This window comes from Neopelma chrysocephalum, unplaced genomic scaffold (assembly GCF_003984885.1).
Source record: "Neopelma chrysocephalum unplaced genomic scaffold, ASM398488v2 Primary Assembly neopelma1_320, whole genome shotgun sequence".
Classification (NCBI taxonomy): domain Eukaryota; kingdom Metazoa; phylum Chordata; class Aves; order Passeriformes; family Pipridae; genus Neopelma; species Neopelma chrysocephalum.
In genome coordinates this window covers 355,005-382,962 of record NW_020897983.1, presented here as the reverse complement: position 1 = coordinate 382,962, position 27,958 = coordinate 355,005, and the positions used below count along the sequence as shown (strand labels likewise).

General features: G+C 56.2%; 1 protein-coding gene across 14 annotated transcripts in view; it reads left to right on the top strand.

Moving 5' to 3' along the window:
- TCF3 (transcription factor 3) overlaps positions 1-27,958 on the top strand; it is a 74,747-nt gene that overhangs the window by 31,388 nt on the left and 15,401 nt on the right. For all 14 annotated transcript variants that reach the window (XR_003537541.1, XM_027705129.1, XM_027705126.1 and 11 more), the window contains 5 exons: positions 9,206-9,279; positions 10,299-10,392; positions 19,008-19,075; positions 22,209-22,338; positions 23,922-23,971. Coding sequence is in view for 13 of the 14 variants with exons in the window: in XM_027705129.1 (XP_027560930.1) it covers positions 9,206-9,279; positions 10,299-10,392; positions 19,008-19,075; positions 22,209-22,338; positions 23,922-23,971 (416 nt within the window). In the remaining variant the exon portion in view is untranslated. The remainder of the gene's footprint in view (positions 1-9,205; positions 9,280-10,298; positions 10,393-19,007; positions 19,076-22,208; positions 22,339-23,921; positions 23,972-27,958) is intronic.

Here is a 27,958-nt window from a genome sequence, read left to right as displayed (position 1 = left end):
TCCCCCATATCTGGAGGCAGCTCTGCAGGGGGGTCTCACCTGAGGGGCAGAGGATCAGAATCCCCCCCTCTCCTGCTGCCCACGCTGTGGGACCAGCCCAGGGCAGGGGGGTTTCTGGGTTCCAGGACACACGGCCAGGGCGTGTGGAGCTTCTCATCCAGCAACACCCCCAAGTCCTTCTGCTCAGGGCTGCTCTCAATCCATTCATCCCCATTTTTTAAACTTGGTAAATCCTGTCCAGTTTGACCCATCCTCCAGGAAGAGAACAGCCCAACAGTTCACCCCTGTCACCAACCTTGGGACTGTGGCTCCAGTCCTTGGCTGTGGGCACAGCTGGTGGTGGCTGTGCCCTGGTACAGCCCTGTCCCACCACGGGCACCACGGGCAGTCCTTGTGCAAGGCTGGCTCAGGTGATTTATTTCCTCAATGATGGTTTTAAGCAGGCAGAGTTTTCTTTTGGTTGCTGTAGAACCGCTCCCCAAAACGCAGTGGGGACCTTCCTGTGGAGCTGCAAATAACACTTGTGTCTAAAGGGAGGGATGGTTGAATTTGTTTGTTGTGTTTTGTTGGTTTTTTCCAAGCCTTCCCCATCCCTGTGCCAGGCACTATTTTGTTATTTATTATTGCATATTATTATTGTTATTATTTATGCACAGGATGGGATTGTTGGGGTGTCTTGCAGGGACAGGAGTTGGACTTGATGATCCTTGTGGGTCCCTTCCAACTTAGGAAATTGTGTGATTCTGTTTCTGGGATGTCATACCAGCACCCCCAGAACAAAAATGGGGCTGCCTTGTAACCTGCCCTGTCCTTTGGGAGCAGTTTCAGTGACATTGCAGCATCTTCCAAAGACCAGGAGTAACTAAAGTAGTTCTTTAACTCTTTTTTTTCCCCCTTTCTGGTTAATTTGGGTGTCCTGTGCAGGGCCAGGAGTTGTGCTTGATGATCCTAATGGGTCCCTTCCAGCTCACCATATTCTGTGATTCTATGATTTTGGTGTTGACTGTGGATTTAATTTCTCTCCATACTCATCCCATATCCAAACCCAATGGGGAATGGATAATTTTTCCATGGTCCTCTTCCATCTTTCCCCAGCCACAAACATTTCCTAAAACCCATCTCTGAGTGTGCAGAAACTGCTGAACTGGAATAGGGCGCAGGAGATGCCAGAGCAGATGCTCAGCAGAGGAATTAATGATCACCCAAGTGGTGGCATCAGCTTTTTTAAGTCAAAAATTATCCCTGAGTGTGTGTTTGGTGGGGAGGGAGGCAGCAGCAGGTGCTTCCCAGGAACAGGGGATGTGCCTGTCTTGGCTTGGAGTTCTTGGTTCATTCATCACCACACAGACAAACAGGCAGAGTCTGCTCCAGAAATCCTGCAGGGGTCTGTGTTAGTGGGGTCTGGTGCAGTCAGTGTGTCCCCTTGGGGTGCCTGGGCTGTGCTGTCGGGGTCCAGAGCACCTGTTTTCAGAATCCCAGAATGTCCTGAGTTGGGATGGACCGATGAGGATCATCCAGTCCAACCCCTGGCCCTGCACAGACACCCCAACAATCCCCCCCTGTCCCTCAGAGCGTTGTCCAAACGCTCCTGGAGCTCTGGCAGCCTTGGGGCCGTGCCCACTGCCCTGGGGAGCCTGGGCAGTGCCCCAGCACCCTCTGGGGGAAGAACCTTTCCCTGAGATCCATCCCAACCCCCCTGGCACAGCTCCAGCCCTTCCCTGGCTCCTGTCCCTGGTCACAGAGGGCAGTGCCACTTGGCCCACTTGCTCTTCCTGGACAGCCTGGCCCTGGACACTTGCAGGGCAGCAGAGCAGCTGCTCCTCATCGTCGCCACCGCTTTGGGTCCAACCTCAAATTTCCAGGCAGTGGAGGGGATAAAACATCCCACTGCAGCCCCATGAGCAGGGCCCTCTGGGGTGGCATTGCCAGGGACCCCGTGCTGCCCTCCAGGTGTTTGAGGTGGGTTTTTTACCCCCCTTCCCTTTTCTTTCTGATTGTTTTGTCGTGCGCCGGGAAAAGGAAGTGACCGAATTGTGTAGTCCACAATCGACGTCCTGTAAACAGCTCCACTCACAGCTGTTTTTTCCTATTTGGGGGCGGACGGGGCTGGTAAATAAACAGGCAGAGCTGGGAGCTGCTTCCAGCACCCCCTTTTTCCTCGCAGGGGCTCTGCCTGCACCCCCGAGCCTCTCCCGGGGGCGGGTTGTTCCGTGCTGAGTGGCGGCGGCGGCTCCGAGGAGCCAACTCTCTCACCAGGAAAAAAACAACTTTGCTGCTTTGCCTGGGACTAAAGCTAATTACTAGTCGACTAATTTTATTGATTTCCAATCCCTTTTAGCAGAGATTTTGCTGTGGGGCTGATCGCCAGGGCGATTAGGACACAAAGCCGCTTAATTTGGAAGTGTTTATCAAGCAGCCTTCTGTCACCTCTGCTTCAAATCAAACCACGGTGGCACCGCTGTCCCTGCCCGGGGGTGGCTCGTGCTGTCCCACCTCTGAGGGTTCCCCAAAATCCTCCTGGGGCTTGGAGAGGGTTTGGAACTGGATGGTCTTTAGGGCCCCTCCGCACACGAAGCATTCCATGATTCTCAGTGTATTCCATAAGAATCGTGTGCTGCTGGCTGGGGGCTTTTACTTCCAGTTGCTGCCACATCCCTGTCCTGCCCCGACCCACGGGCACTGCTGCAGAGCTGGATTTGCTGCCACGGGCACAGAGTGGCCAGCAGACCTTCAGAGATGGGCAATGCCACCTTCGTGGCAGCTGTGGTTGCCTCTGACCCTTCTCCAGCCGTGCGAGGGATTTGGCCTAAATATTTTTATTAGAATTTAAAAAAAAAAAAAAAAAAGCCTGGCCTAGTGGTTTTGATGGGAATCAGATTAGGGAGAGGGCTTGGACACTGGCAGATTGTGGGGGGAGGGAGATGCTCAGCCCAACTCAGTCCCAGCTCGAGCAGCACAGCGACCCCAGAGTGTCCCCCACTGTGGCCTGTGATGGTCCCATCACTGCATCCTCCTCCTGACAGGGAAAACGAGGTGCCTTTGGGTCATTTCGAGTCACAGGGAGAAATTCCTCCCTGGGAGGGTGGTGAGGCCCTGGCACAGGTTACCCAGAGCAGCTGTGGCTGCCCCTGGATCCCTGGAAGTGTCCAAGGCCAGGTTGGACTGGGCTTGGAGCAACCTGGGCTAGTGGAAGGTGTCCCTGCCCATGGCAGGGGGTGGGACTGGATGGGCTTTAAGGTCCCTTTCCACCCAAACCATTCCATGATTTCAGCCTGCTGGGCCACAGCTTTGCAGCAGTGTGTGCTCTCCTCAGGGTATCCCATTGTGCAGGATTTACGAGCAAAGCCTCTGGATCTTGCCATACAAATGGTGTCTGAGAAGCCTCGGGAGCAGAATGTCCTGCTCCACATCCCTGCATGTGCTCCGGATCCGGAGGGAGGGCTGCACCCTCTGGGAGCTTTGCTCACAAAGTGATCACTGGGGGTTGAACTTGTTTTGAAAGACCTTTCACAGAATCTTAGAACATCCTGCATTGGAAGGGACCCCTAAGGATCATCTAGTCCCACTCCTGACCTTGTCCAGCTCAGGACCTTGGCCTGAGCACCAAGGCTGGGCACTGGGGAGTGCTTGGTGCTCAGAGCACAGTGTGACTCCAGAGCCACACTCCCTCCCAGGCCACATCCCAGTGCTGTGCTCAGACTGGGGGCTGCAGAGCTGTCAAACACCTCAGGGCTCACACTGCTGGCAGGACCAGCCCCTGTGCCCAGGGGGATTTGGGAGCTCTGCTTATGGAAACCAGAGCAGCATCTCTTGGTGAGGCATTTTCGGCTCCAGGGGCCCCGTGGATGGCAGCTGGAAGGCAGAGAGCAGGAACTGAGCAGGAGGGGTGTGGGATGTGGGATGGATCACAAAACCCTACACCCTTTTAATGCCTTCTCACAGAATCCTGGAATGGTTTGGGCTGGAAGGAGCCTTAAAGCCCATCCAGTTCCACCCCCTGCCATGGGCAGGGACACCTTCCACTAGCCCAGGTTGCTCCAAGCCCCGTCCAACCTGGCCTTGGACACTTCCAGGGATGGGGTAGCCACAGCTTCTCTGGGCAACCTGTGCCAGGGCCTCCCCACCCTCACAGGGAGGAATTTTTCCCTAACATCTAAACTAAATCTCTCCTCCTTTAGGTTAAACCAGCTCCTCCTTGTCCCATCTCTCTTTGCCCGTGTTTTCTTGTTTTCTTGACTAAAGTGATTCCTCCTGGGTGGGGAACAACTCCCACTGCCCTGTGTCACTGGGCACTGGTTCACAGCCTGGTACTATGGCTCGTTCCTGCACGAAGGACTTTTTTTTCTGGGACTCAACGTGGTTAAATTATTTTTATCCCTGCTGGAGCCTGGGACAGCTCTTGTCTGTCAGCTCTTCTTGGCTGCGGCAGAAAAATCGTAAGGGGAAAAAAAAAAATGACTGTCTGACAGCTACATCTTATTCTATTAGTATGTTTTAATTAGAACATGAGCAAGAAATGTGTTATGAATATTCATGCCCAGGGTTATTAAAATGCACAATTAATCTGTGCGCGGTTTAATAACTGTATTAATGGTGAGAGGAGGTAGCTCCTATTTTTGTCTTTTCTCAATTGGAGAGTGTGCCTTAACGTGGGGAGCTGGGAAATGGGGTTATTTTAAAATCGAGTTGGCTCCTGCCAGCAGCGTGGGCACGTGGGCGTCTCCAAAACTCACACACCCTGCGCTGGGAGAGCACTGGGAGAGCACTGGGAGGGTGACAGAGCCAAGTGCTCCAGCACCGGGATGTGCTGGGATGGAGCTCACTCTGCAAACGTGACTCGGCTCGGTGCCAGGGGAGATTTCAGTCACAGAATCATGGAATCATGGATGGTTTGGGTTGGAAGGGATCTTAAAGCTCATCTCATCCTGCCCCCCTGCCATGGGCAGGGACACCTTCCACTAGCCCAGGTGGCTCCAAGCCCCATCCAACCTGGCCTTGGACACTTCCAGGGATGGGGCAGCCACAGCTTCTCTGGGAAACCTGTGCCAGGGCCTCACCACCCTCACAGCCAACAATTCCTTCCCAATATCCCATCTATCCCTGCCCTCTGGCACTGGGAAGCCATTCCCCTTGTCCTGTTCCTCCATCCCTTGTCCCCAGTCCCTCTCCAGCTCTCCTGGAGCCCCTTTAGGCCCTGCAAGGGGCTCTCAGGTCTCCCTGGATCCTTCTCTTCTCCAGGTGAACCCCCCCAGCTCTCCCAGCCTGGCTCCAGAGCAGAGGGGCTCCAGCCCTTGGAGCATTCCATGGCCCTTTGGACATGGTATCTATTGGTGCCGTGGATTATGATGGTTTTTGCCAGGATGGTGTGTTTTAACAGGAGATCTGTGCCCAAGGCTGAGGCTGTTGGGAGCGAGGGCGATGCCCGTGGGATCTCCGTCTCACCTGGGGCAGCACATGAGTGATGCAGAAAACACATTGCCCGGTGCCCCAAGGTGCTTCTGACCCTTCCCTGGGCACCTGAGTTGCCTCCAGAGCTGCTGGGATGGAGGGGTCTGGGTGGGCTACTGGGGTGCCCTTGGGTGAGCCCCGAGGGTGTCATCACGGGGCTGCCTGAGCTGTGGCCGTCCCACCCCAGCTTCCCTCTCCTTCCCCTTCTCCTTCCTCTTCCTCCATCTTCATCCAGCCTGGCTGCTCAGTGCCAGCTGTGCCCAGGGGAGCAGCAGGCTGGTGGGCATGGCCAGCACGTGCCCTGGGCTGGGGAAGGTGTGACAGAATTTGGGGGTGACCCCGTGTTCGGGGGCTTTGTGGTGTGAGTGGAGCAAACCCCCCTTTGGGAGCTCTTCCAGAGGCACCTGCCTTTGGCCAAACACTGGGAATTCGCAGGGCTGGCAGAGGGCATTTGCTGCCAAATTGTAGATCCTTCCCAATCCAAGGGGAGGGAAGAGCAGGCTGGCAGTGAGTGCAGCACAGATGCCAGACGTCGGGTGCGGGCAGTCTGCTTTTTCCTGGCTTCATCCCAGAAATCCCTGAATTCTTCAAACACCTGCAGGCTGAAGATGGGAGATTTTTGCCAGCACCTTTCACGCCGGTGGCTGCAGCCTGGGGAAGGTGTGAGACCTTATTTTCCAGGAGACATCAGACAAAGAGCTGGCGTGGGGGCCTTTGGAGATGGTGGAGCCTTGGCTGCTTCCACAGCCATGGGATGCTCTTGGCCACAAGGGTGGGATAGTGATAACCTCACTTCACCTTGGCAGCCACTGGAACTACTTGGAGGGTACAAGGGGTCTTTTGGGTGTCCTTAGGGGATTACAGAATCACAGAATCCCAGAATGGTTTGAGTTGGAAGGGACCTCAAGGCTCATCTCATCCCACCCCCTGCCGTGGGCAGGGACACCTTCCACTAGCCCAGGTTGCTCCAAGCCCCGTCCAACCTGGCCTTGGACACTTCCAGGGATGGGGCAGCCACAGCTGCTCTGGGCAACCTGTGCCAGGGCCTCCTCACCCTCACAGGGAGGAATTTCTTCCTAAAAAAGAGGGGTTGGTTTGCTGTGACCCCCTCTGTGGTCACAGAGGGGCCAAGAGGGCAGCCCAGGACCTCGACACGCTCTGGAGAGCAGCTCATCCTCTGCAGCTGCCATAGGAGCACCCGGGGGGTTTGGCCCCTCTCTGGGGTCTCTCTGCCATGCTGGTGACACCACAGGGTGGGAGCAGCTTGTGCCAGGGGTTTCTCCTTGTTTAAGGGATGTGTGAGCCTCCCCCTCAGCTTCCCTCACCTCTGCCACCCGCTGTCTCCTGTCCCTCCTTCCCTGGGGAAGCCTGGCAGGTTTATTTTTATTTTCCAGGGATTTTGGCACAGAATCCCAGAATGGGTAAGGCTGGAAGGGACCCCAGTGGGTCATCTGGTCCCACCTCCCTGCTCGAGCAGGGTCATCCCAGGGCACAGTGGCACAGGATCGTGTCCTGTCCAGACTGTTCTGGAATGTCTGAAGGGAATAGCTGAAGGTTCTTGAATATCTCAGGGGATGATTCAAGTGAGGGAGACTCCACAAGCTGGGCAGAATTCACCCTGGGCTTCCAGGCAGCCCAGGGCTCTCCAGAGACTGTGGTGCTGCAGTCCTTGTCCTTCCAGCACAGAGGGACGGGTGTTCCAAGGATGTCCGAGCCTGCGGATCCCGCTCGTGCCTCCCCTGACCCTTGGGGAGCTTTAAAACCACCCGTGACAGCAAAATGACTCCAAGGAGCATTTTTTTTCCTCCTGCCTCGCTGGGGTTTGCAGGGATTGCAGATGAATTGCTTTGGAAAAACACATTAGCAAAGCAAAAGTTTATTCTAGGAAGTAGGAGGTGGGAGAATTGGCAGTAATTCTCCCCAGTATCCAAGGTATTATTAGAGGCTTATCCCTGCTCTGCACAGTAATCACATTGGAAATTTTTGATTAGAAAACAAAATCTAAATGAGAATTATGAATATTCATTAGGTGTGGAGATTAATATGCATAATTATGCAAATTAGACAGCAATTAAACACCAATTCTCTGGGGAAATGATTAACACAAAGGCACCGAAATAGAAGGATGTAATTTGAAAGAAGTTTCTGGTTAAATGAACAGTGAGGGGAGCGGAGGAGACAAATCCGTGGCATGTTTGCCATAATAATCAGCTTTGCCAAGCTGGAATGGGAGTGAGCCCTGTCCCCCTGCCCCTGCCCCCATGTCCTTGCTCCCACACACTCCCCACCCCGCTGTCCCCACTGCTGCAGGCAGCTCTCTGCTCCCAGCAGAGCATCCTGGGGCACCTGGGAGGGCCATCCCTGCTGGCACTTTGGCTTTTGGAAGGGCCAGCCCAGGGAGAGCCCCCAGGACCCCAGTGTTGTCCCGGGGTGATCCTGGATGCTGCCGGGGGTGCCTCGTGTCGCTCCATGACGAGCGTGGCCACGAACCCCTGTGTGGGGTTGGGGTTCCCGTGTTTCATGGCTCCAGCCAGTGCCATCCACGCTGCTCAGCCTCCCAGGGGCTGGGATTTCTCCTTGCTGGTGTCCGTGCAGCATCTCCAGAGATGATGCCCCCACCCTGCCCAGCCCCCTCTCAAATCCCTGGATTTAACCCCTCGAGCCTTTAAACCCCTGGTCACCCACCAGAGCAGCACAGTCAGAAATGCTGCTGCCCAGTCAGGTTGAGGCTGTTTTCCAGGGAATGCTCATTCTGTGCAGTCGTGGTATCAGCTGGAACTTCAGGAGCTTTGCTTATGCAATGCCCCTGAAGGGGATCCAGGAGAGCTGGAGAGGGACGTTGGACAAGAGCCTAAAGAGATAGGACAAGGGGGAATGGATTCCCACTGCCAGAGGACAGGGTTAGATGGGACATTGGGAAGCAATTCCTCCCTGTGAGGGTGGTGAGGCCCTGGCACAGGTTGCCCAGAGAAGTTGTGGCTGCCCCATCCCTGGAAGTGTCCAAGGCCAGCTTGGACAGGGCTTGGAGCCACCTGGGCTAGTGGAAGGTGTCCCTGCCCATGGCAAGGGGTGGGATGAGATGAGCTTTGAGGTCCCTTCCAACCCACACCATTCCATGACTCTCTGGCTCCCTGGGGTGCCTCGTGGGCCCAAGAGCTGCAGCCTGGGTGGACCTGGCAGGGGATGAAAGGAGCTCATTTCCCCCCACGGGCTGTGCAGGCTCATTGCAAAACCCTCCTGGTTGGTCCTTTGCCATCTGGGTGAGATCCCCTTTTGCCAGGGATGTGCTTGGAGGGCTAAAGCTGAGATAAGCAGGAGTGTGCTCTGATGGGCCCCTGCTGACATCACACCTGGACACCATGACCTTGTAGCTCCATGGACAAAAATCAGGTCCTGCTGGAGCACTGGGATGTTTTTGACTCACAGTCCTCTTCACCTTCAGTCTGTGGGGGGAAGAGGTTGATGGGTGCTCTCTGGAATAAAGGAGTTAAAATACTTGTTTCTCCTCTTCCCACTGTCCCGTGTTTTGAAACATTTCCAGGCTGTGGTGGGATTTGCTTTGAAGTTTGTGGAATAAATCCCAGCAGGAGTGGGAAGGTGAGGAGGGAGAGGGGAGGCTCAGTCACGCCAAGTGGAAGTGGTTTATTAATGAAAATATTGTTTTGTTTGTAGAAGGAAGAGTTAATTTTACGAGAACACCTTTGAGGCTTTGCTGATAAAGCAAAGAGTAACCTTTGTTCTTCCTGTTTTTCGGTAGGCTTGGATGAAAGACCGGGATCAGGTTCCTGGGGAACGGGAGATCAAAACAGCTCCGCGTTTGACCAAGGAAGGGTAAGGACAAAGCACAAACAGCAAACTCCAACCCAAACAAACGGGGGCTTTCCCAGGCCTTCCAGAGCATGGGCTCTAACCCTGGAACTGCTTCTCTTGCCCCATTTTGGACGTGGGTTCTGTGAACCCTGTGGGGGTGACAGCAGGGAGAGGGGCCTCCCATCCCCATCTCCCCAGGCTTTGCTGCCTGGAGAAGGTTTCTCCTCCAAAACCCTCCCCCAGACCCACGCTGGGGTGGTCTCCCATGGCTGCTCAGGCATCTCCCCTCCCTGCACACCCAGTGTTGGTGTGGGAGAGGGGTGTTCCTGGGTAGGGGTGGGACAGGTCCCCAGATGGGGTCACGATTGAGTGGGCTGAGGTTTTTCACCTGGTGACAAAGCTTTCTGGGCACCCACCACTCAAGGGAGACCAAGGGGATCCACCACATCATCCAGCCAAAGTGGCCTTAGTGGGGATGGAGAACATGGGAAGGGTTTTGCAGGGAAGGAATCGAGGCTGCAACAGCTCATGACTTGGACCTGGGGAGGAGAAGAGAGGAAAGACATGAACTTAGTGGAAACAGTGTTATTTTGGCAGGTGCTCATGTTTTAATGGGTTTGTGTGATTCATTTTTGCAATGGCACCTTTCCCTTCCCTTTGGTCGGCAGCGGAGCTGTCGCTGTGCTGTCGGCTCTCATTTATATATTTAGAATTTATATATTTATATAAATACGTTAAAAAAATCATATTTATGTTTATCCAGCCTTTTCCTAGCCCCTTGGCCCCCCTGGCTCGGGCAGGGCCTGCCTGGCTCTCACCTGGTGGGTGCCAAACTGCCTGAGAGCTGCCAGCCTGGGGCAAACCATGGTGCCATATCCCCTCCCAGCACCACATCCTCGTGGCTGCACTGCCCAACTCTCCTTTGGCACGAGGATAAAACCCCTTTTTTTTTACAAGGAGCCTTTGACTTTGCCCCTGCCTGGGGGAGGCTGGGCCCTGCCAGCCCCGTGTTTTGGTAACTCTCAGTGTTGTCCCAGCAGAGCTATGGCGAAGGCCCCCACTACGGCGAGCACCGGGACATGCCCTCCCACAACAGCATCTCCTCGTCACCATTCCTGGGAGCGGGACTCGTGGGTAAGTGCCCTCCAGCTGCCTGGCAGGTCCCCAGGGCAGGGCACACGTGGCACAGGCTGGCCCGTGGTGGTGGCAGCATTTGCCGTTCCCTGTGTCAGACCTGTTCCGGGTGTTCTCCAAGCTGTGGCCCAGGGAGCTGAGATCCAGAGGGTTTCACCAGTGCCTGACCTGTGTGCCAGCTGCCGTGTTTGGTGTGTGTGGTTGTTTTTCTCTGCTTCACAGGAGCACCCAGAGGCAGCAGCAGAGATCAGTGCCTGACGTGCTGGCACAGGGGGGGCTGAGTGTGCTCCTGGGAGCTGGTAATCAGGGGTGGGAGAGCACCAGGAATGAGGGGGAGAGGAGACACACTCATTGTTAAGGATTTAGGACAACGTTAAGGACTTGGGATGACCCTGCTTGAGTGGGGAGGTGACCCCACTGTGGTCCCTTCCAACCACTCCATGACTGTGACTTGGAAGGGGCTCATGGCTGTGTCGCTTCCCATCCTGGCAGCCCCTGCAGAGAGCTGGAGGTGCTCCCCTTGCTGCACTGGGATTTGGAGGGGCCTCTTCCCATGTCCTGAAAGGCTCCAGCAGCCCCATCTGACTCCTCCATCCCCAGCTCCAACTGGGCAGTGTGAGGAGCTCACAGGGACCGGCGAGTGCCGGAGATGATGATCCTGCGTGACCGGATGCGTGTGACCATTTACCCAGTTACCTCTCCCAGCTCGGGGGCGGGAGGAGAGATTAAGAGCAGAAAATATCCATCCTGAAGGGCTTAGGGAGCTCTAATGGCATTAGGTCAGGAATTGGGGTTAGTCCTCCCCACCTTTGCCCACGCAGGGGTGGTTAAACCCTGCGGCGCGTGCAGAGGGAGCAGTGCTGGGACAGGGCTCGCTCGGGGTGTGAAGGAGGGGTGGGAAGAGGGAATGGTGTTTGAAACAGAAAATCCCCCCCACAACAGGACCTTCCTCCTGCAGAGCTGGTGGGAAAGGGGAAGAGCAGAGCAGGGTCGTGCTGGGAAGGGAGCAGCCAATATGTGGCTGCTTCTGTCTCAGGTGGGAGTGAGGGGCTCACTGTCAGCTCTGCTCCCCCCTTTCACCCCTTGTGCTGTTGGGGGGACGAAGTTTAGTTGCCCCTGGGGGCCGGTGTGTTGTGTGGGGGTGGAGGAGCATTTCTGAGCAGCTCCCCCGTCCCTCTGCAAGGGTGGTTGTTCCTTCTCATTTCTGCCCCAGGAGGATGTCAGTGAAGCAGAGGAGAAGTTTCTGAGCAGGACAGGGGAGATGCAGCTCAGCAGGGTTTTGGGGGGGTGTGCGTGGGGGGGCCCATCCCAGCCTATCCCACACCTGGGGCCAAGGCAGCCTTGAGAGTTTCCAGCCCAGAAGGAGCTGCCCGGGGAGGAACACGGAGGTTTCCCCTTTGATGTGTACAGGGAAGACGCCTTTGGCTCCCTCTCAAAGCCGGGGCTCCCGGTCCTTGGCAGGCGCCGCGGCACTCCCGGCGCTCCCGGCGGAGCTGCCGGCCCGACCGGTCCCCGGCACGTGGAGCTGGAGCCTCCACAGCCCCAGAGGGTGATTTCCAGTGGCTGGCCCTGGAGCTGAGGGCAATCAGTGGCCTGTGGGACAGTGGCCACGCTCTGTGCCCGAGGCTCGAGTGCTGTGTCTCTGCAGGGTCCCAGCCCGGGCGGTGGGTGCAGCACCGGGAGCTCCAGAGCCAAAATAGGGAACAGCCAGAGGTGTAAAGGGGTTCCTCACATTTCAAAGTCCCTTTTGTTCCTAAAGTTGGGTGTGGTAAAGTGGAAAGCGTCAATTCCTGGAGCAGGTTCCAAAATGCATAAATAAGTTTTCATTGTAGAAACATGGAATGGTTTGGGTGGGAAGGGGCCTTAAAGCTCACCTCATCCCACCCCTTGCCATGGGCAGGGACACCTTCCCTTAGCCCAGGTTGCTCCAAGCCCTGTCCAACCTGGCCTTGGACACTTGCAGGGGTGGGACAGTCACAGCTTCTCTGGGCAACCTGTGCCAGGGCCTCACCACCCTCACAAGGAATTTTTTCCCAATATCTAATCTAAACCTACAATCTAATCTAAAGCTGCTCATGTGCTGAGCAGGATGGACCCAAGGAAGACCACGGGGGGGATTTTCTCTTCCTCTTTTCCAAGCTGCTTCTGAAAGTTTTTCAAGTGGCCAGATGCTGAGGGATAGGGGAGAGGAACAGGCAGGAAAATAAAATAGTGCTTTTGCATGCAGTAGTGTGAAAGCAGTGGCAGAATGAGAGGGAGAGTTTTGGAGATGTGTCACTTTGGCTGCCAGTCCCTGATTGCCATGAAGGTCCCCCTGGGCTGGGAACCTCACTCCAGTGGGGAACTTGAGTGGAATCAGGAAATTTGAAAATTGGAGGAGGTGGAGGGAGCAGATGAGGATGAACATGTTCTGGTACTTGGTGGATGAAAGGTGTGTGAGACATCTGAGCCGTTCTCCAAAATCAGAATTTGTGTCTCTTTCCCACTTGATCTCTGTCTCTTCAAGAAGGATCAAGAACTGCTGAAAGAAACATTTTGGGTGGAATATGAATGATCTGTGTTGGCAGTGGTGGGCTTGGCCAGCTAGAGATGGAGGCTGAGCTGAAAGGGCCCCCCAAAGACAATGTGGACTTTGGCTTCCCGTGCTGCTGCAGGCTCTGAGCACAGTCTTGGTGGTGCTGGCCTCCTCCTGGGACCCCTGTCCTCTGGATTTTGGGTCCCTGGAGTCAGTGCATGTCCCAGGGCCAGGCTGCAGCCCCCCATCTTCTGACAAAGGGCTCTAGGGACAGCGAGCACCTTCCCAGGGCGCAGGGACACTGCTGGCCAGGCAGCACTTGTTGGGCAAACGGAGCTGAAGGGTGATTTTTTTGGCTCTGTTTTCCACATGGAAAAAGAGGCTCCTCTCTGACCAGGCTTTTGGTGGGCTGAGGAGCTCCTGCCAGCCCGAGCTTTGAAACAGTCCTTTCCAGAGTGGAGATTTCACCTGCCCCTGCAGGCTGGTGGCGTTCTGGGGCCGTGAAGTGCCCGAGGAGGATCCCGGGTGCAGCCTGTGCTCCCCTTCCCTCAGGAGCTGTGTCACCACTCAAACTGATCTGACACGAGCAGAGGGCAAGGAGAGAGGTTTGGGAGCTGCAGGGTGGGGTGGCCCTTTGGATAGAGGAGCCAAAGGGATGAACATGTGTGTTCATCCAGAGTTCTTCCCGGTGTGTCCCTGCACCGGCAGCTGGCTTTGCAAACTCCATGGGCAGAAACTCCATGAAAAAAAGGCAGGGCTGGAGGGATTTGCCTGGCCCAGGAGAGAAGGAACATGGGTGTGAGTTCAGCCAGAGTAGGGCACTGCCAGCACATCCCCGAAATCCCTGTGAGGCTGCAGCCCTGCCCCTTGTTCCTGTCCTGGTGGGTCCCTTTGCCGTCCCCCCACCCCGTGCCCTCCTCCCCTGCTCAGAGTCCCCTCCTGGAGCCGTGAGGAGGGGGCTGCTCAGCCCCTGGGGCAGAGCTGGGGGACCACAAAGCTCTGGTGCACAGGCCAGGCAGATTTAATCCCTGTTGTTCCCTGTCATTCCCTACAAACAGACAGTGATCCCAGCGGTCCTGGCATGGGAACAGCGTTGCTGGCAGCCAGAGGGACGGTCACTGCCTGCTCCTCACTGCAGCCCTGCTCCAACCCAGGCTTGGGGTGGTGTCCCTGTGGACTGCAGGGTGCACACCTCATCCAAAGCCAGTTTGAAAGGAAAAGCACTGAAATGTGTTCAGCTCAGACACAGAGATGTTGGATTTGGCCTCGTGGATGTTCTTTTGTTGAACATCCGGCGTCTGGCACGATGGGATTTGCTTTGGGAGGCAAATCAGCACAGAGCAGGGAGGGGCTGCCCTGGCATGGGACCTGGGGGAGCTGCTCTCAGAGCTGACCTTTCTCTGCCCTCAGGGCTCCCCCAGAGCTGGGGGTGATGCCCCTCCTGCACTCAGGAAGGGGATAATGTGAGGGGAATCTTCAGTCTCTGCCACAGCTTCAGCTCCACGAGGGGAGGGGGAAAACCAGAGCTGTGTGCAGGACTGACTGGGCAGGGAGCTCTGGGCTGTGCTGCACTGGGATGGGATAACCTGAATTTAAAAAAAAAAGAAAAAGAAAGTAAATTAGAAAGTGTCCAAAGGAGGGACACAGAGCTGGGGAAGGGTCTGAGGAGTGTCTGGACTCTCTGCTCTGGGACCAGGGACAGGAGCCAGGGAAGGGCTGGAGCTGTGCCAGGGGGGTTGGGATGGATCTCAGGGAAAGGTTCTTCCCCCAGAGGGTGCTGGGGCACTGCCCAGGCTCCCCAGGGCAGTGGGCACGGCCCCAAGGCTGCCAGAGCTCCAGGAGCGTTGGGACAACGCTCTGAGGGACAGGGTGGGATTGTTGGGGTGTCCTGTGCCAGCCCTTGGGGCTGCTCCTGGAGGACAAAGGACGTCCTGGGGACATCTGAGCATCCCAGCCCGGGGTGTGGAGAGGTGACAGGAGGGTCCCTGGCTCTCCCAGGGTGGTGCCAGCACACAGCATGGTGACAAACCAGCTTGGCCCAGAGGATGAGGAGGGTGAGAAGGGCTTTTCTGTCTGTTTGAAATCACCAGCTTCACAATTTACCATTCATCTTCAGCAGGGGCAGGCAGGGAGGGGGTTGGTTAAGCAGTGAGGGAACTGATAAGCCATAACAGATTTCTTTCTAGTAATTATTTCTAGTAATTAGCTGCCTTTCAGAGCAGTGTTTCTAATCGGGTGGGTATTGTCAGCGCCTGTGGATTGGGGTCTTCCTGGACAATGGCTTTAATCGGGGGGTTGTTGCTGCTCCTGGGTTTTTAACTTTTTTTTTTTTCCCCTCCCCCTTTTTAATTCCTGGCTGTGTTTTTCCTCCCCTTTTTCCCCAGGCTGGAACTCTAATGGAATTATCGGTGCAGGGCTGGGGGAGGCACGTGGTGGGTGGTGGGAGCTGCACAGGGGCTGTTTCAGGGCTGGGGTGATGTGGGGGCACTGGGTTTGCCAGCAGGTGCTGGAAAAACTTATAGGCAGCACTTAAATACCTTTCCTTGGGGCATCCTGTGCAGGGCCAGGAGCTGGACTCTGGTGATCCCTTTGGGTCCCATCCATCTCAGGACATTCTGTGAGTGGGGAGAGAAATGGCAAAGCCACAAGTTCATTTACAAGCAGTTTGCTCCCGTGGGGGTGAAATGCTGCCACAGTCCAGGTGCCAAAGCCAATCCCCGTTGCTGCCAGAGCTGGTGGGAACCTCGGGAAAGAGGAGTTTTGACTGTGCCACCTCGTCCCTGGGCTCAGGAGCAGATGTGCCTTTGGGAGGTGCCAGCACAGACAGCGTGGGGGGTTCTCTGGAGAAGCCCTGGGCGAGGGCAGGGCCTGGGGGAGGCTTCCCTGAGCCTGGCACAGCTGGATCCTGCGAGAGGGAGAGGAGAGAGGCTGGGAAAAGGCTTGTTAAGCATGGCTGAAGGGGCAGGGGAAGGGGGTGGCAGGGGGCAAAGGCAGGAGGGGGATGCCAGGACTCCCAGCAAGGGAATGCCAGGAAGAGCTGGAAGTGCTGAATGCTCCCAGCCAGTTTCTGGGTGCACCTTGCTCGAGGTGCCTCCACAGAGCTTCACCTTGGCATGTTAAAATTTGCAGAGGTAAATCCCACAGAGAGGATTTCCAAAGGAAACCCCTTTCCTCTTCAAGGGATTTATTCCCAGCATCTTCTGATCCCCCTCCCACAAGATCCCTTAACACCCGTCTGCAGGATTTCAGTAATTCCGTCGGGAGCAGGATGGCATTGGGGGAGATTCCTGGGGGTTTCTTTGCCAAGACCAGCCTCCATCCTGGTCCCTGCCTCCTTTCTGGGGCTTTGCCACCTTTTCTGGCCGGTGCCCTGGGCTGTGGCTGCCAAGGGGTGACCAGGGTGACTCCGGGTTTGCCGCCTGTGCCGGTGGCATCTCCCTGCCCGCAGAAACAGCTCCTTCTGCTGGCAGGTTCAGCTGCTTCTTGCCCCACTTGTGGACTTCTTGAGTTTCAATAGGCTGAGTTACCGGCCTAGAAAGGTTTGCCATTCTCTTTTCTGCCTTGTTTTCGTAGGAAATTAAATGTAGAATTTCTACTGCTGAGCTTTTTGCTGCTTTTCCCCTTGTTATGTGATGATGGAGGGCGCAGGAGCTGGAGCTGGCTGGGGGCTGCCCTCTCCCAATTTCCCACATCCCAGGAGGCTCCCACCAATCCAAGCGTGCAGGAGACACTGATACCAGGCACATTAACCAAGGAAGGCATCAGAGGCCATCCAGAGAAAGTTGTGGGTTTGGAGCAGTGCAGTGCAGAGCTGGCCCTGGGTTCAGAGAACCGCAGAATATCCTGAGTGGGAAGGGACCCACAAGGATCATCCAGTCCAACTCCTGGCCCTGCACAGGACACCCCAACAATCCCACCCTGTCCCTCAGAGCGTTGTCCAAACGCTCCTGGAGCTCTGGCAGCCTTGGGGCCGTGCCCACTGCCCTGGGGAGCCTGGGCAGTGCCCAACCAGCCTCTGGGGGAAGAACCTTTCCCTGAGATCCATCCCAACCCCCCTGGCACAGCTCCAGCCCTTCCCTGGCTCCTGTCCCTGGTCCCAGAGCAGAGCTCAGCGCCTGCCCCTCCGCCTCCCCTCGGGAGGAGCTGCAGCCCCCGAGGAGTCTCCCCTCAGTCTCCTCTGCTCCAGCTGAACCAGCCCAGTGCCCTCAGCTGCTCCTCAGACCCTTCCCCTCCAGACCCTTCTCCATCTCTGTGTCCCTCCTTTGGACACTCTCCAACAGCTTCAGATCCCTCTGACACTGTGGCCCCCAAACAGCCCCCAGGACTCGAGGTGAGGCCGCCCCAGGTCAGAGCAGGGTGGGACAATCCCCTCCCTGGCCCGGCCGGCGATGCTGGGCCTGATGCCCCCCCAGGACACGGTGGCCCTTTGGGCTGCCAGGACACTCTGCTGACTCAGATCCAACTGACCACTGACCAGGACCCCCAGGTCCCTTCCCATGGTGTTGCTCTCCAGCCTCTCGTTCCCAGTCTGTCCCTGCATCCAGGGCTGCCCCGTCCCAGAGGCACAATCCAGCATTTGCCCTTGTTAAACATCTCCTGGATGGGAATTGCCCAAACTTCCCATGCATGGCCAGGAGCTCTGTGGTTCAGCCCAGGTTCTCTGGTGATGGCTGAGGCCGATGGAAGGGGGTTGGAACAACCTGATCTGGTGGAAGGTGTCCCTGCCCATGGCCGGGCCGTGGAACAAGATGGGCTTTAAAGTCCTTTCCAACCCAACCCAGTCAGTAATTCCATGATTCCTGACTCCAGCCAGGGTGTGGAAGAAGCAGTGTGTTATCAGATGGGAGGTCTGGCTGCTGCTGTCCAGCCAAACCCACATGGCATTACCCTGCTTTTCCTCTGCCTTAGGAGTGACTGTGACCCCCCTGATGCCACAACCTGCTGAGTCCTCTGCAGCGTGGCCGGCGCTGCGGCAGCTCCAGCCCTTAAGCTCTTTTAGAAATTAGGTCATTTAGGGGATCCATCCTCTGACATCCTGACCTTTGTTTACTTAACGTTTAAGCCTCTGAGAGGGAACAGCAGCAGTGCCTGGTGGGCCTGGCTGCTGCTGGAGGTGAGGGGTGGGGGGTGCTGGTGTGCCATGACCTTCCCGTCAGGAATGGGGCTCTGGGGTTTGGGGATTGCAGTGGGGGAACCCACTCTGAAGTTTCTGGCTCGAGTTCAAGGCCTCCATGGTAAGGTTGCAAAATGAGCAGCCTCCTCTCTCTTCCCATCTGGCACAGGTTGCCCAGAGCAGCTGTGGCTGCCCCATCCCTGGAAGTGTCCAAGGCCAGGTTGGATGGGACTTGGAGCAACCTGGGATAGTGGAAGGTGTCCCTGCCCATGGCAGAGGGTGGAACTGGATGGGATTTAAGGTCCCTTCCAATCCAAACCAGTCTATAAAGCTCACATGGGCGCTGCTGGCACAGGGCTGCTCCCGTGTGGATCCCAGTTTGCAGCAAAGCTCCAACTGTGAGGAACCCACGGGCCAGGAGGAGTCTGCCTGGTGGGACTGAACAGAGGGGGCTTGGCAAGGAAGGGAATGCTTTCCTATTAATCCCTGCTCTTCAGATCTGGATGGGGTTTGGAAAGTTGAATCTCCAGCAGGAGAGGGGGAGAAGGTGACCAGTGCATTGTAGCAGAGCAGGAGCTCGTGCTCCGGGATTGTATTTCCTGTTGTCTGGAAAGCGCCTGTGGAGTCTGGTCACTCATCCTGGCGCTTGGTTTGCTCCGTCCCTGCCTCTGCCAAGTTCAGCTGGCTGGATGTGAGGTGTCTGCAGGGATTTTTTGGCTCTGGGCTGACACTGCCAGTTTCCATGGCCACAGGCACTTCCCCGCGCCGCTGCAGCGCCGGGCTCTCGGTGTTTATGGACCCGCTCCCCTGAACCTAAAGTGACTCCTATTTTAGCACAAGCTTTTTTGGGAGGCTGTCACTGCCATGGGGGGCCTCACAGAAACAGGCTTTGCCCCTGGTGTCCCTTCCCTGCTTTGGGTGCTTGGGGGCACACAAAACACATCCCCCTCCTCTTACCCAAACCCTTGTCTTCTCTCCTCTCTGCAGGGAAGAGCAGTGACAGAGCCTCGTACTCCACGTTTGGAAGAGACACGGGGATGCCAGGACTAAACCAGGTAATGATAAAATGCAGGGAGGTTTTTTTGCTTGATTTCCTGGCTCCCAGGAGTGAGAGCCTGTGAATAAAACCAGCCTGGGGTTCTCATCTCACCTCTGTGCATGGGGTCCTGGAAAGCCTCTGCTCTGCTCCAAAACCTCTGTGGAGTGTCAGGAGTTCACACGGGCGTGTGTTGCTGGCTCAGAAGAGTTGTCAGAGGTTAGAAAATGTTGGTTGTAGCAGCTTCTCACTTCTTTTCCAAACCTCTTCAGTCAGGCTCACTTGTTTTGTTATTGTTAATCCTGGCTTGTATTTAATCAGCCGTGACCCAGCTACGCTGTCTTGGTGGGGAGTTCCAGTGAGTCAGATCCAAGCAACACCTTTCCCTGTGCCAGGGTGGCCAAGGAAGGCATCTTCTCCCTCCTGCTGCCTGCCCTGGGGCTCTTTCTCTCTCTCCCTCTCCAACCCAAAAATCCCCCAGTACCCTGTGTCCCAGTTTAGGGGAGGGAGATTCCATGAGATGGTTTCTGTGCTGTTGTATCATCATTTCTGTGACTATTGGGCAGTGTTTGTGTTTTATGGTGGGGACCCACAGCCAAGTTCTGTGTTCAGCTCTGGGGCACCAACATCAGGATGTGGAGCTGCTGGAGTGAGTCCAGAGGAGGCCACGGAGATGCTCCAAGGGCTGGAGCCCCTCTGCTCTGGAGCCAGGCTGGGAGAGCTGGGGGGGTTCACCTGGAGAAGAGAAGGCTCCAGGGAGACCTGAGAGCCCCTTGCAGGGCCTAAAGGGGCTCCAGGAGAGCTGGAGAGGGACTGGGGACAAGGGAGGGACAGGACAAGGGGGAATGGCTTTAAGCTGAAGGAGGGCAGATTTAGGTGGGATATTGCGGAGGAATTGTTGGCTGTGAGGGTGGGGAGGGGCTGTCCCAGGTTTCCCAGAGCAGCTGTGGCTGCCCCATCCCTGGAAGTGTCCAAGGCCAGGTTGGATGGGGCTTGGAGCAACCTGGGCTAGTGGAAGGGGATGAAATTGGATGGGCTTTAAGGTCCATTTCAACCCGAATCGTTCTGGGATTCCATGATCTCCACAATCCAGGAGGGTCACGGTGGCAGAGCCGCCTCTTGCAGCCACAGCCCCGTCGGGTCACCCCATGTGAACCCCCGGGCTGTGCTGGGGGGAAGGACTCTCTTCCTGTGGGAAATACCACAGGCGTAAATCCAAGCCCGGGAACACGGTCCAGCAGCCCTGGGATAATCTTCCCTGCTGCCACCAGCATCCAGAAATAGTTTTTGGGGAAGGAGCAAGCACCTCTGCTTTGATGTGTTGCTCCAAGTGCCCAGAGTGGCTCCGGGGAAACAGTCCCACCATTGGATCCACGGGAGGAGCTTTTGGCCGGACAGCTCTTATTTTATCCGTGTACACACACGCACACATTACATGTTTTAATTTTACACAAATTGGTCATAATTTCCTCCTCTCTGAAGTGAGGATGTTTCCTTTGCTGGAGCAGCTGTGCTGGCTGTGCCAGAGTGGATTTCATTTACCACTGAAGCTGCTCAAACAAAACCGGGCCCGGTGCCAAGTGTTGCTTTTGGATGTGATGGTTTTGCTGGGCTCTCGTGGAGGAGGGGAGATATAAGGTAACAGAAATGGGGGGGGGGAATGGTGCTGCAGGGCTCTGGATCGGGTGGCAGATCCCATTTGATGTGAGGGGGGAGACAAAACCCCCTTGTGTGGGGCTGGGGAGGCGAACGGAGCCAGCTGTGACCCCCAGAGCAGTTGTTGCTTCTGGCTCCCGTTTGGGGGAGTGAGGAGAGGGTTGACCTTTGGGGGAGTGAGGGGAGGGTTGACCTTTTTTTTTTATTATTTTTGAAAAGATGAAAAATGTTCTGGTGGAGATGCCCTGGCATCTGGGGGAGCAGGTTCTTCCCAAAAACACTCTGCTCCGAGGCAGAGCCGTGGCTTCCTCCTTGTTTAACTCTGAACCATCTCCAGAGGCATCTTGAGGGAGAGGGAATGGGAAGAAAACCCCTTTCTCTGGGAAATGGCCTTAAAAATCCCAGAGATGCCCATGGGAGGAGCTGGGCAGCAGCTCCCGGGATCCCTCTGGGCTGCTTTCCTTGGCGGAGCAGGTCCGGTGTGACGGTAACCTGAGCGCTGGAACAGATTGCAGGAATGTCACCAGCTGTGAACACACGAGCTCCTCTTTCCCTCCCTGACCCCTTTCTGGAGGAGACGGAGTTTGAAAGCAGAGGTTTTTCTTTCCAGTTTCTCAAAAGCCTGAAATCCTCCTTTATTTCCCTGTGTTGCCCTCGGAAGATGGGTCAAAGCCGAGCTTTTGGGACTTGAAGGCCCTTTGCCAGCCCTGTGCAATTCCATATAAATACACTGAACTTCCTCCTGAGGTGAGGGGGGGCTGGAGGAAAGGCAGGATTGCTCCATCCCAAGAGGGAGAGAGCACCCTGGGCTCCAGCTCCCCCAGCTCTGAGCTGCTTCCCAGCGTGCCCAAGGTCAACTGGGATAAACACAGGGGAGGAGTTTTCTGGTTTTAGAAAGAGGGATTTGGCTTTTCTCTGATAAAACACAAGAGAAAACCACCCCAAGCAGCAGCAGCAGCTTGTTCCCAGGGCCCGTGTCTGGATCTACCTGGGAATAAACCACTTTGCTTTTGCCAAAGGCTGAGCTCAGGTGTGAGTTTAACTTTGGAGGGAAGACAAGCTCCAGTTCCCCAGAAGTTGTGTTTCTTGTCACAGTTCTCCTGCACCCTCCAGAATCACTTTCCTGCTGCTATTTTGGGCTTTCCCAAACAAACAGAATTGGCTTATCCCGCCCTCCTGGGCAGCAGGTGAGCTGGGACCACGATGCTCCCCATGATGGCACCTGCTGGTTTTCCTCCTTGGCTCACAGGGGTTCCTTGCTGGGGTCCTGCAGGAAAACAGAAGCTGAAAGACCCTCTTGTTCCTCCACACCTACCCCATACCTCCACCCCCATATTTACGGGTTTGTTTTCCCTTCTGGCCCCTTCTGGCTCGTGTTTATTTTTCCCCTCAGCCGAGTTGGTGGGAAGGTGTCTCAAAGCAGCTCTGTTCTCTCCCAGCGAGTCGTTTTTCCAGCGTAATTCCATGGAAGGGCTTCTCTCTCTCCTTGTTTTCAGGCCGGGTTCCTGCCCAGCGAGATGGGAATCGCCAGCCCCAGCACACTTTCCCCCACGGGGGGCAAAGGGGGGTCCCAGTATTTCTCTTACCCCAACAATCCTCGCAGGAGAGGTGCTGAGAGCAGCATTGGTGAGTCCCCACGTGCCACCCCCGGGTGCCACAGCTTGAGGGAACCTCAGGGATGTCACCCTGAGGGCAGGGTGGGATCTGCCTTTGGGAATGAGGAACTGAGGCTGGGAATGAGAACAGCAGTGTTGAGGATGACAAACTGATGTTGCCACGTGTGTGTATCTGGCATGAATTTGGCATTTGGTTTTTTGAGGGAGGGGAATGCATAGAAATATCTCCATATATCTGTATAGAGGTGTCTAACTTTAAAAAAATAAAGGGCTCAGAACCAGGTAGAATTCCCTTCTCCCTGGAAAATGTCAGATTAGCTGAAAGCAGCAAACAGCTCGAGGTTCTTCTCAAAACACCTCCAGCCACATTGCACATCACTAGTCATTGCTGGAAAACCTTGGAATGCCTTGGCATTCTGTTTTTATGGCCAGTGGCCCTCCCTGGAGCCCAGGAACAGAGTTCATGAGGTCCAGACACTCTGCCAGGACATGGGAGCTGCACCCTGGGACACAGAGAATGTTCACTCTCTCCCTGCCTGCTCCAGAGTATCCAAGCAGGGCTTCCCATGTCTGGATCTACCTGGGAATAAACCATTTTGCTTTTAGCAAAGGCTGAGCTCAGGTGTGAGTTTAACTTTGGAGGGAAGACAAGCTCCAGTTCCCCAGAAGTTGTGTTTCTTGTCACAGTTCCCCTGCACCCTCCAGAATCACTTTCCTGCTGCTCTTTTGGGCTTTCCCCAACAAACGAAACCAGAAGTGAACCCTGTGTGATGTGCTTTTCAGAAAAAGGCAGTCCCCACCCATTTTCAGCCTGGAAAATGATTCTTCTGTGTTCTGTGGGATGAATTTCTCCTCCAGAGAAACATCCCAGCAGAGTCCCTTGCTGTGTTAGCACCCTGCCCCCCCCCAGCCACAGCCTTCCTTAATTATGACAAATAATGACCTTAATTATGAAAAATAATAAATAATAATTATGAGAAATAATAATATTAAATATAGAAATTAAGAAAATATCAAATTAAAATATCAGAAGCACTGGTTGTGCTTCCCCTTGAGCCACTGATGATTGTTTCCCCACCATGTCCCTGAACTGTCCCCCTCCAGAGCTGGACCTGGAGGGATGTGCTGGGAGCTGGTCCTGGGAAGCACATCCCTGCCTCCTGCAGCAGTGGAGCTTTCCCAAGTATATCCTTATGTAAGGAGAAATGAAAATACAACCCAGCCCTGCACATGTTCCTTTTCTCCACAGACCCACTTCAAGTTAAATTGTTTCCCAAAAAAACCCCAACGAGGGTTTATAACATTAAATATTATTATATTTATGGGCTCGTTCTCTCCCAAGGAGCCCTTCTCCATGGGGTGACACCTCTTGCTGCCCTGGGATCTCTGTCTGTGGGTGAAACCTGCCCCCAAAAGGTGTAGATGAGATTTGGAGAGGTTCATCCTCGGACATTTTCACCGTTGATGCTTCCTTGGGATCTGAGCCCTGTCTGTACCTGCAGCTTCCAACCCTAGAGACTTTTGGTGTAGCTGGTTTTCCCTCCCACTAAGCACCTTCAAAACTTAGACCCTCTCTTCTCTCCCCTAACCCAGATGGACAGCCCAAAAAGGTTCGGAAGGTGCCTCCTGGACTCCCCTCCTCGGTAAGTGGCGGCAGCGCGTTCCCCGCAGGTGTCTCCTCCCTCCCTCGGGAATTATCCCAATCCTGGGAGCTGCCAGGGTCCTGCAACCCCAAACATCGAGGGTTTGGATTTTAGCAGCGTGGGGAAGGGTTTTCCCAGCTCCCAAAGCAGGAGAACTGGGAAGTGATGCGGGGGAGAGCTCCTTAGGGAAGGAGCCGCAGCATTCCCGGTGCGGGGGCACCTCCCCAGCCGGAGCTGTGGCCTCCTGCCCTGCGGCCTCTGCTGTGTTTGACGTTATGTCGCGAGTGAAACGCGATCCTCGAGGGGTCGGATTTCACTCCAGAAGGGAAACCAGCGCAGTTGGAGCGGGGCAGGGCAGCTGAGCCCCCTCCAGGTGTGCACTGCCCGGGCCGCGCTCTGGGAAAGCTGAGCAGCCTGCAGGAATACGAGGAATACGCTCTCCCTGCTCCCGCGGCTGTTCCAGGGGAATAGACTGAACAATGTCTTTGTGGCTGCAAGTAATGGGATCTCCAGGAAAGCTAATTGGAGTGGGCTGGAGGGTTCCTGCAGGAATACGGGAGCTGTCTGGCGGCCCAGGCTGCATTCCTGGCTGGAGCATTTGCGTGCTTGGAGGGGGACAGGATGGCTCTGTCCCCAGGCTCTGTCCCAGGGCTCTGTCCCCAGGGCTGCATCCCCAGGGCTCTGTCCCCAGAGCTCTATCCCATGGGCTCTGTCCCCAGGCTGGGGCTGTGCCCTTGCCCAGGTGTGTCCTGTCACTCTCTGCCAAAGCTGGTGCTGGTGCAGTGCTCCCCCATTCCCCAGGGAACACCCCCATCCATGCAGGAAATCCATCCACTTGCATTCCCTGGCTGCTGGCGCAGAGCTGTAACCTCCAGCACAGGCTCTGCCTTTGGAATTGCACCCCGAGATGCTGGTTTGGGAGGATGGAGGGGCAGGAGGGCACTGAGGGCTTGCCAGGTTGGGCTCACAGTCTGGAGGGTGTTGAAGGGTCCGTGTGGATCCGCATGGTGCAGAAACCAGCTCCAGTGAGCCGGGCCAAGTTGCCCCAAGGTCTGTGTTTTACCAGGGAAAACCTGCTCAGAGCAGAGTCCGTGTCACTGCCTCGAGTTTCTGTGTGAAATGTGGAGCTTTTAAAGCCCAGACGACATGTGGGGAAAACATCACTCCCGACAAATGGCCTTTATTGGCCTCGGATTTCAAAGTGCCGGGACTGGACCCATCCTGCTGCCCGGGAGGGCCCCGATTCCCACAGGAAAAGCCACTTGGCATTTGCCAAAACCCAGCCCCTTCCCTGTGTCTGAGCCGACACCTGCACGGTGGCCTTTTATAGGATGGTTTGGGTTGGAAGGGACCTTAAAGCCCATCCAGTGCCACCCCCTGCCATGGGCAGGGACACCTTCCACTAACCCAGGTTGCTCCAAGCCCCGTCCAACCCGGCCTTGGACACTTCCAGGGATGGGGCAGCTACAGCTGCTCTGGGCAACCTTAACCCTAACCCTCACCACGCATGAGGGTGAATTTCCTCCTCACGTCTCCCCCATAAATCTCCCTCCTTGCCCTGGCTGGCACCTCGGCTGCCCCTTGATGCCAAAGCTCTGATTTCTGGTGCCGCCTCTTTCCCTCACCCTCCCTTTGCCGTGAGCTCCGGCTTCCTGGTTTGTTTTTGAACTTCCACACCTGGGGAGAGAAATCCGTGCCGAGGCGGCGGGAGAAGTGTGAAGCAGAAGGAGTGGCCTCAAAGGCAGCGGATCAAAGGCTCTTTCTTGTCTGACTCGCCCGTGCAGGAGCCCGCCCCGTGTTATCACTGGACCCCGTGCAAAATAAATAGGTTAATCAGCATCTTATTAAAATGAAGCACTTTAATCTGTAATTCCCGAGCTGCTTTGAAAACTCGCCGAGGTCAGCGGCTGGAAGGGTCGGGGGTGGCTGGAGGGGGAGTGATGATGCCAAAGGCACTGAGAGGCACCGGCGGCGTGAGGTGGTTCAAGGGGAATGTGAGGGGCGATGCCAGGCAGGGATGGGCACAGAGAGACCTGTTCTGGTAACCTGCAGCCTTTGGGCTCAGTGCTCGCATCCCGAGGAGGCCACGGAGATGCTCCAGGGCTGGAGCCCCTCTGCTCTGGAGTCAGGCTGGGAGAGCTGAGGGGGTTCACCTGGAGAAGAGAAGGCTCCAGGGAGACCTGAGAGCCCCTTGCAGGGCCTAAAGGGGCTCCAGGAGAGCTGGAGAGGGACTTGAGACAAGGGATGGAGGGACAGGGCAAGGGGGAATGGCTTTAAGCTGAAGGAAGGCAGATTTAGCTGGGATATTGGGAAGGACTTGTTGGCTGTAGGGTGGGGAGGGGCTGTCCCAGGTTTCCCAGAGAAGCTGTGGCTGCCCCATCCCTGGAAGTGTCCAAGGCCAGGTTGGATCAAAGCAGCAGCCTGTTCTAGTGGAAGGTGTCCCTGCCCATGGCAGGGAGAGTGGAATGAGATGAGCTTTAAGGTCCCTTCCAACCCAAACCATTCCATGATTCCAGGCAATAGGTTGCCCTCAGGGCACGAAGCCCCTTGGAGCCTCCCTGCAGCTCTGGAGCTCCTGACCACAGGCTGGTGTGTCCAGGCACAGGACCCCAGGGCTGGATGGGGCCCCCCAGGCCCTGCTGCACATCAGCTGCTGAGCCACAGGAACCCGGGGAGGGATTTTGTGCAAGTCGGTTCCTGCAGGATTTTGTTGCCGCAGCGAGCGCGGTGCCGGGGAGCTGCTCCAGCCTGCGAATTCCCAGTCTGGTCACTGCTCTGTTTAGCCTCAGTCTGCCCGAAGTCCCACCCCAGCTCCTGCGTTTGAGCAAGAAAAACAGGGAGGGGAAAACAACCCAACACCACAAAGCGCTGCGGATCCCAGCGCTGGGGCTTTTCGAGCGGCTCTCGCCGCGCTGGCAATTTTAACCGGAGGAAATGACCTCACCTGGAGGTCCCCGAGGCCGCCGGCTGAGGGCTGGGGCCAGGGGCTGGGGAAGGGCTGGGGAACGGGGACCTGGCCCTGATTTACTGTTTCCTGCAGCACTTGGCCGCCGGCTCAGCCCCGGCTCGGCCGCCGTGCCCGCACGGAGGGGCTTGGGGCAGTGAGGGATGGAGCAGCGAGGGATGGAGTCGGCTTTTCACGGCCTCCCCTGTGCCGAGCAGCGAAACAAAAAATTTGGAGTGGTCAGGGCCAGAACTGTGGTGAAATTTGGCTCCAACAGGAGATGGGGGGTGTGGGGGTGTCCAGGATGGGGGAGCAACAAGGCGAACTCCCCTCTGCTTTGCCTCCCCCTTGCTTTGCCCCCCCTTGCCCCCTCCATCCCTGCGATTTTGCTCTCCCGGTTTCCAGCGGGGATGTAGGAAATGGCTGTTGGGGCCGGCGGCCCCCCCGCGCCGCTGCGGCGCAGCTGCCTCTGGCGCTGGCCGGGCGCCAGCCCCTGGCAGATGGCGCGGGGCTCTTTAGGCCTCCTTCCCTCGGCTCCCCGGCCCAGCTCCCGCCATTTAATCAAATTATAGGAAAAGGCAATTTGCTGGGTTCTCGTTCCCCCCTCCACACACACACACACGCACAGACCCCACTCCGTCCCCCCACTGCCCCCGTGGCCACGGCGCTGCCCCCGCTGCCCCTCCAAGGCCAAGGGGCCTGGAATTCTCTTTTTCGAGTGAGGGATGAAGGGCAGCTGCCAGTGTCTGTCAGGATTTTCCCTCCCCCCTCTCTTTATTTCTCTTTTTTTTTGCCTTTAGTTCGCGAGTTCCCCACAGAACCAGGGAATCAGGAGCGTTGGAAGAGCTCTCTGAGGTCATCGAGCCCAACCATTCCCCCACCACTAACCCCTGTCCCCAAGTGCCACATCTGTACGTTTTTGAACATTTCCAGGGATGGTGACTCCACCACTGCCCTGGGCAGCCTGTGCCAGTGCCTGACCACTCTTTCAGTGAAGAAATTTCCCCTGATATCCCACCTGATATCCCTGGCACAACTTGAGG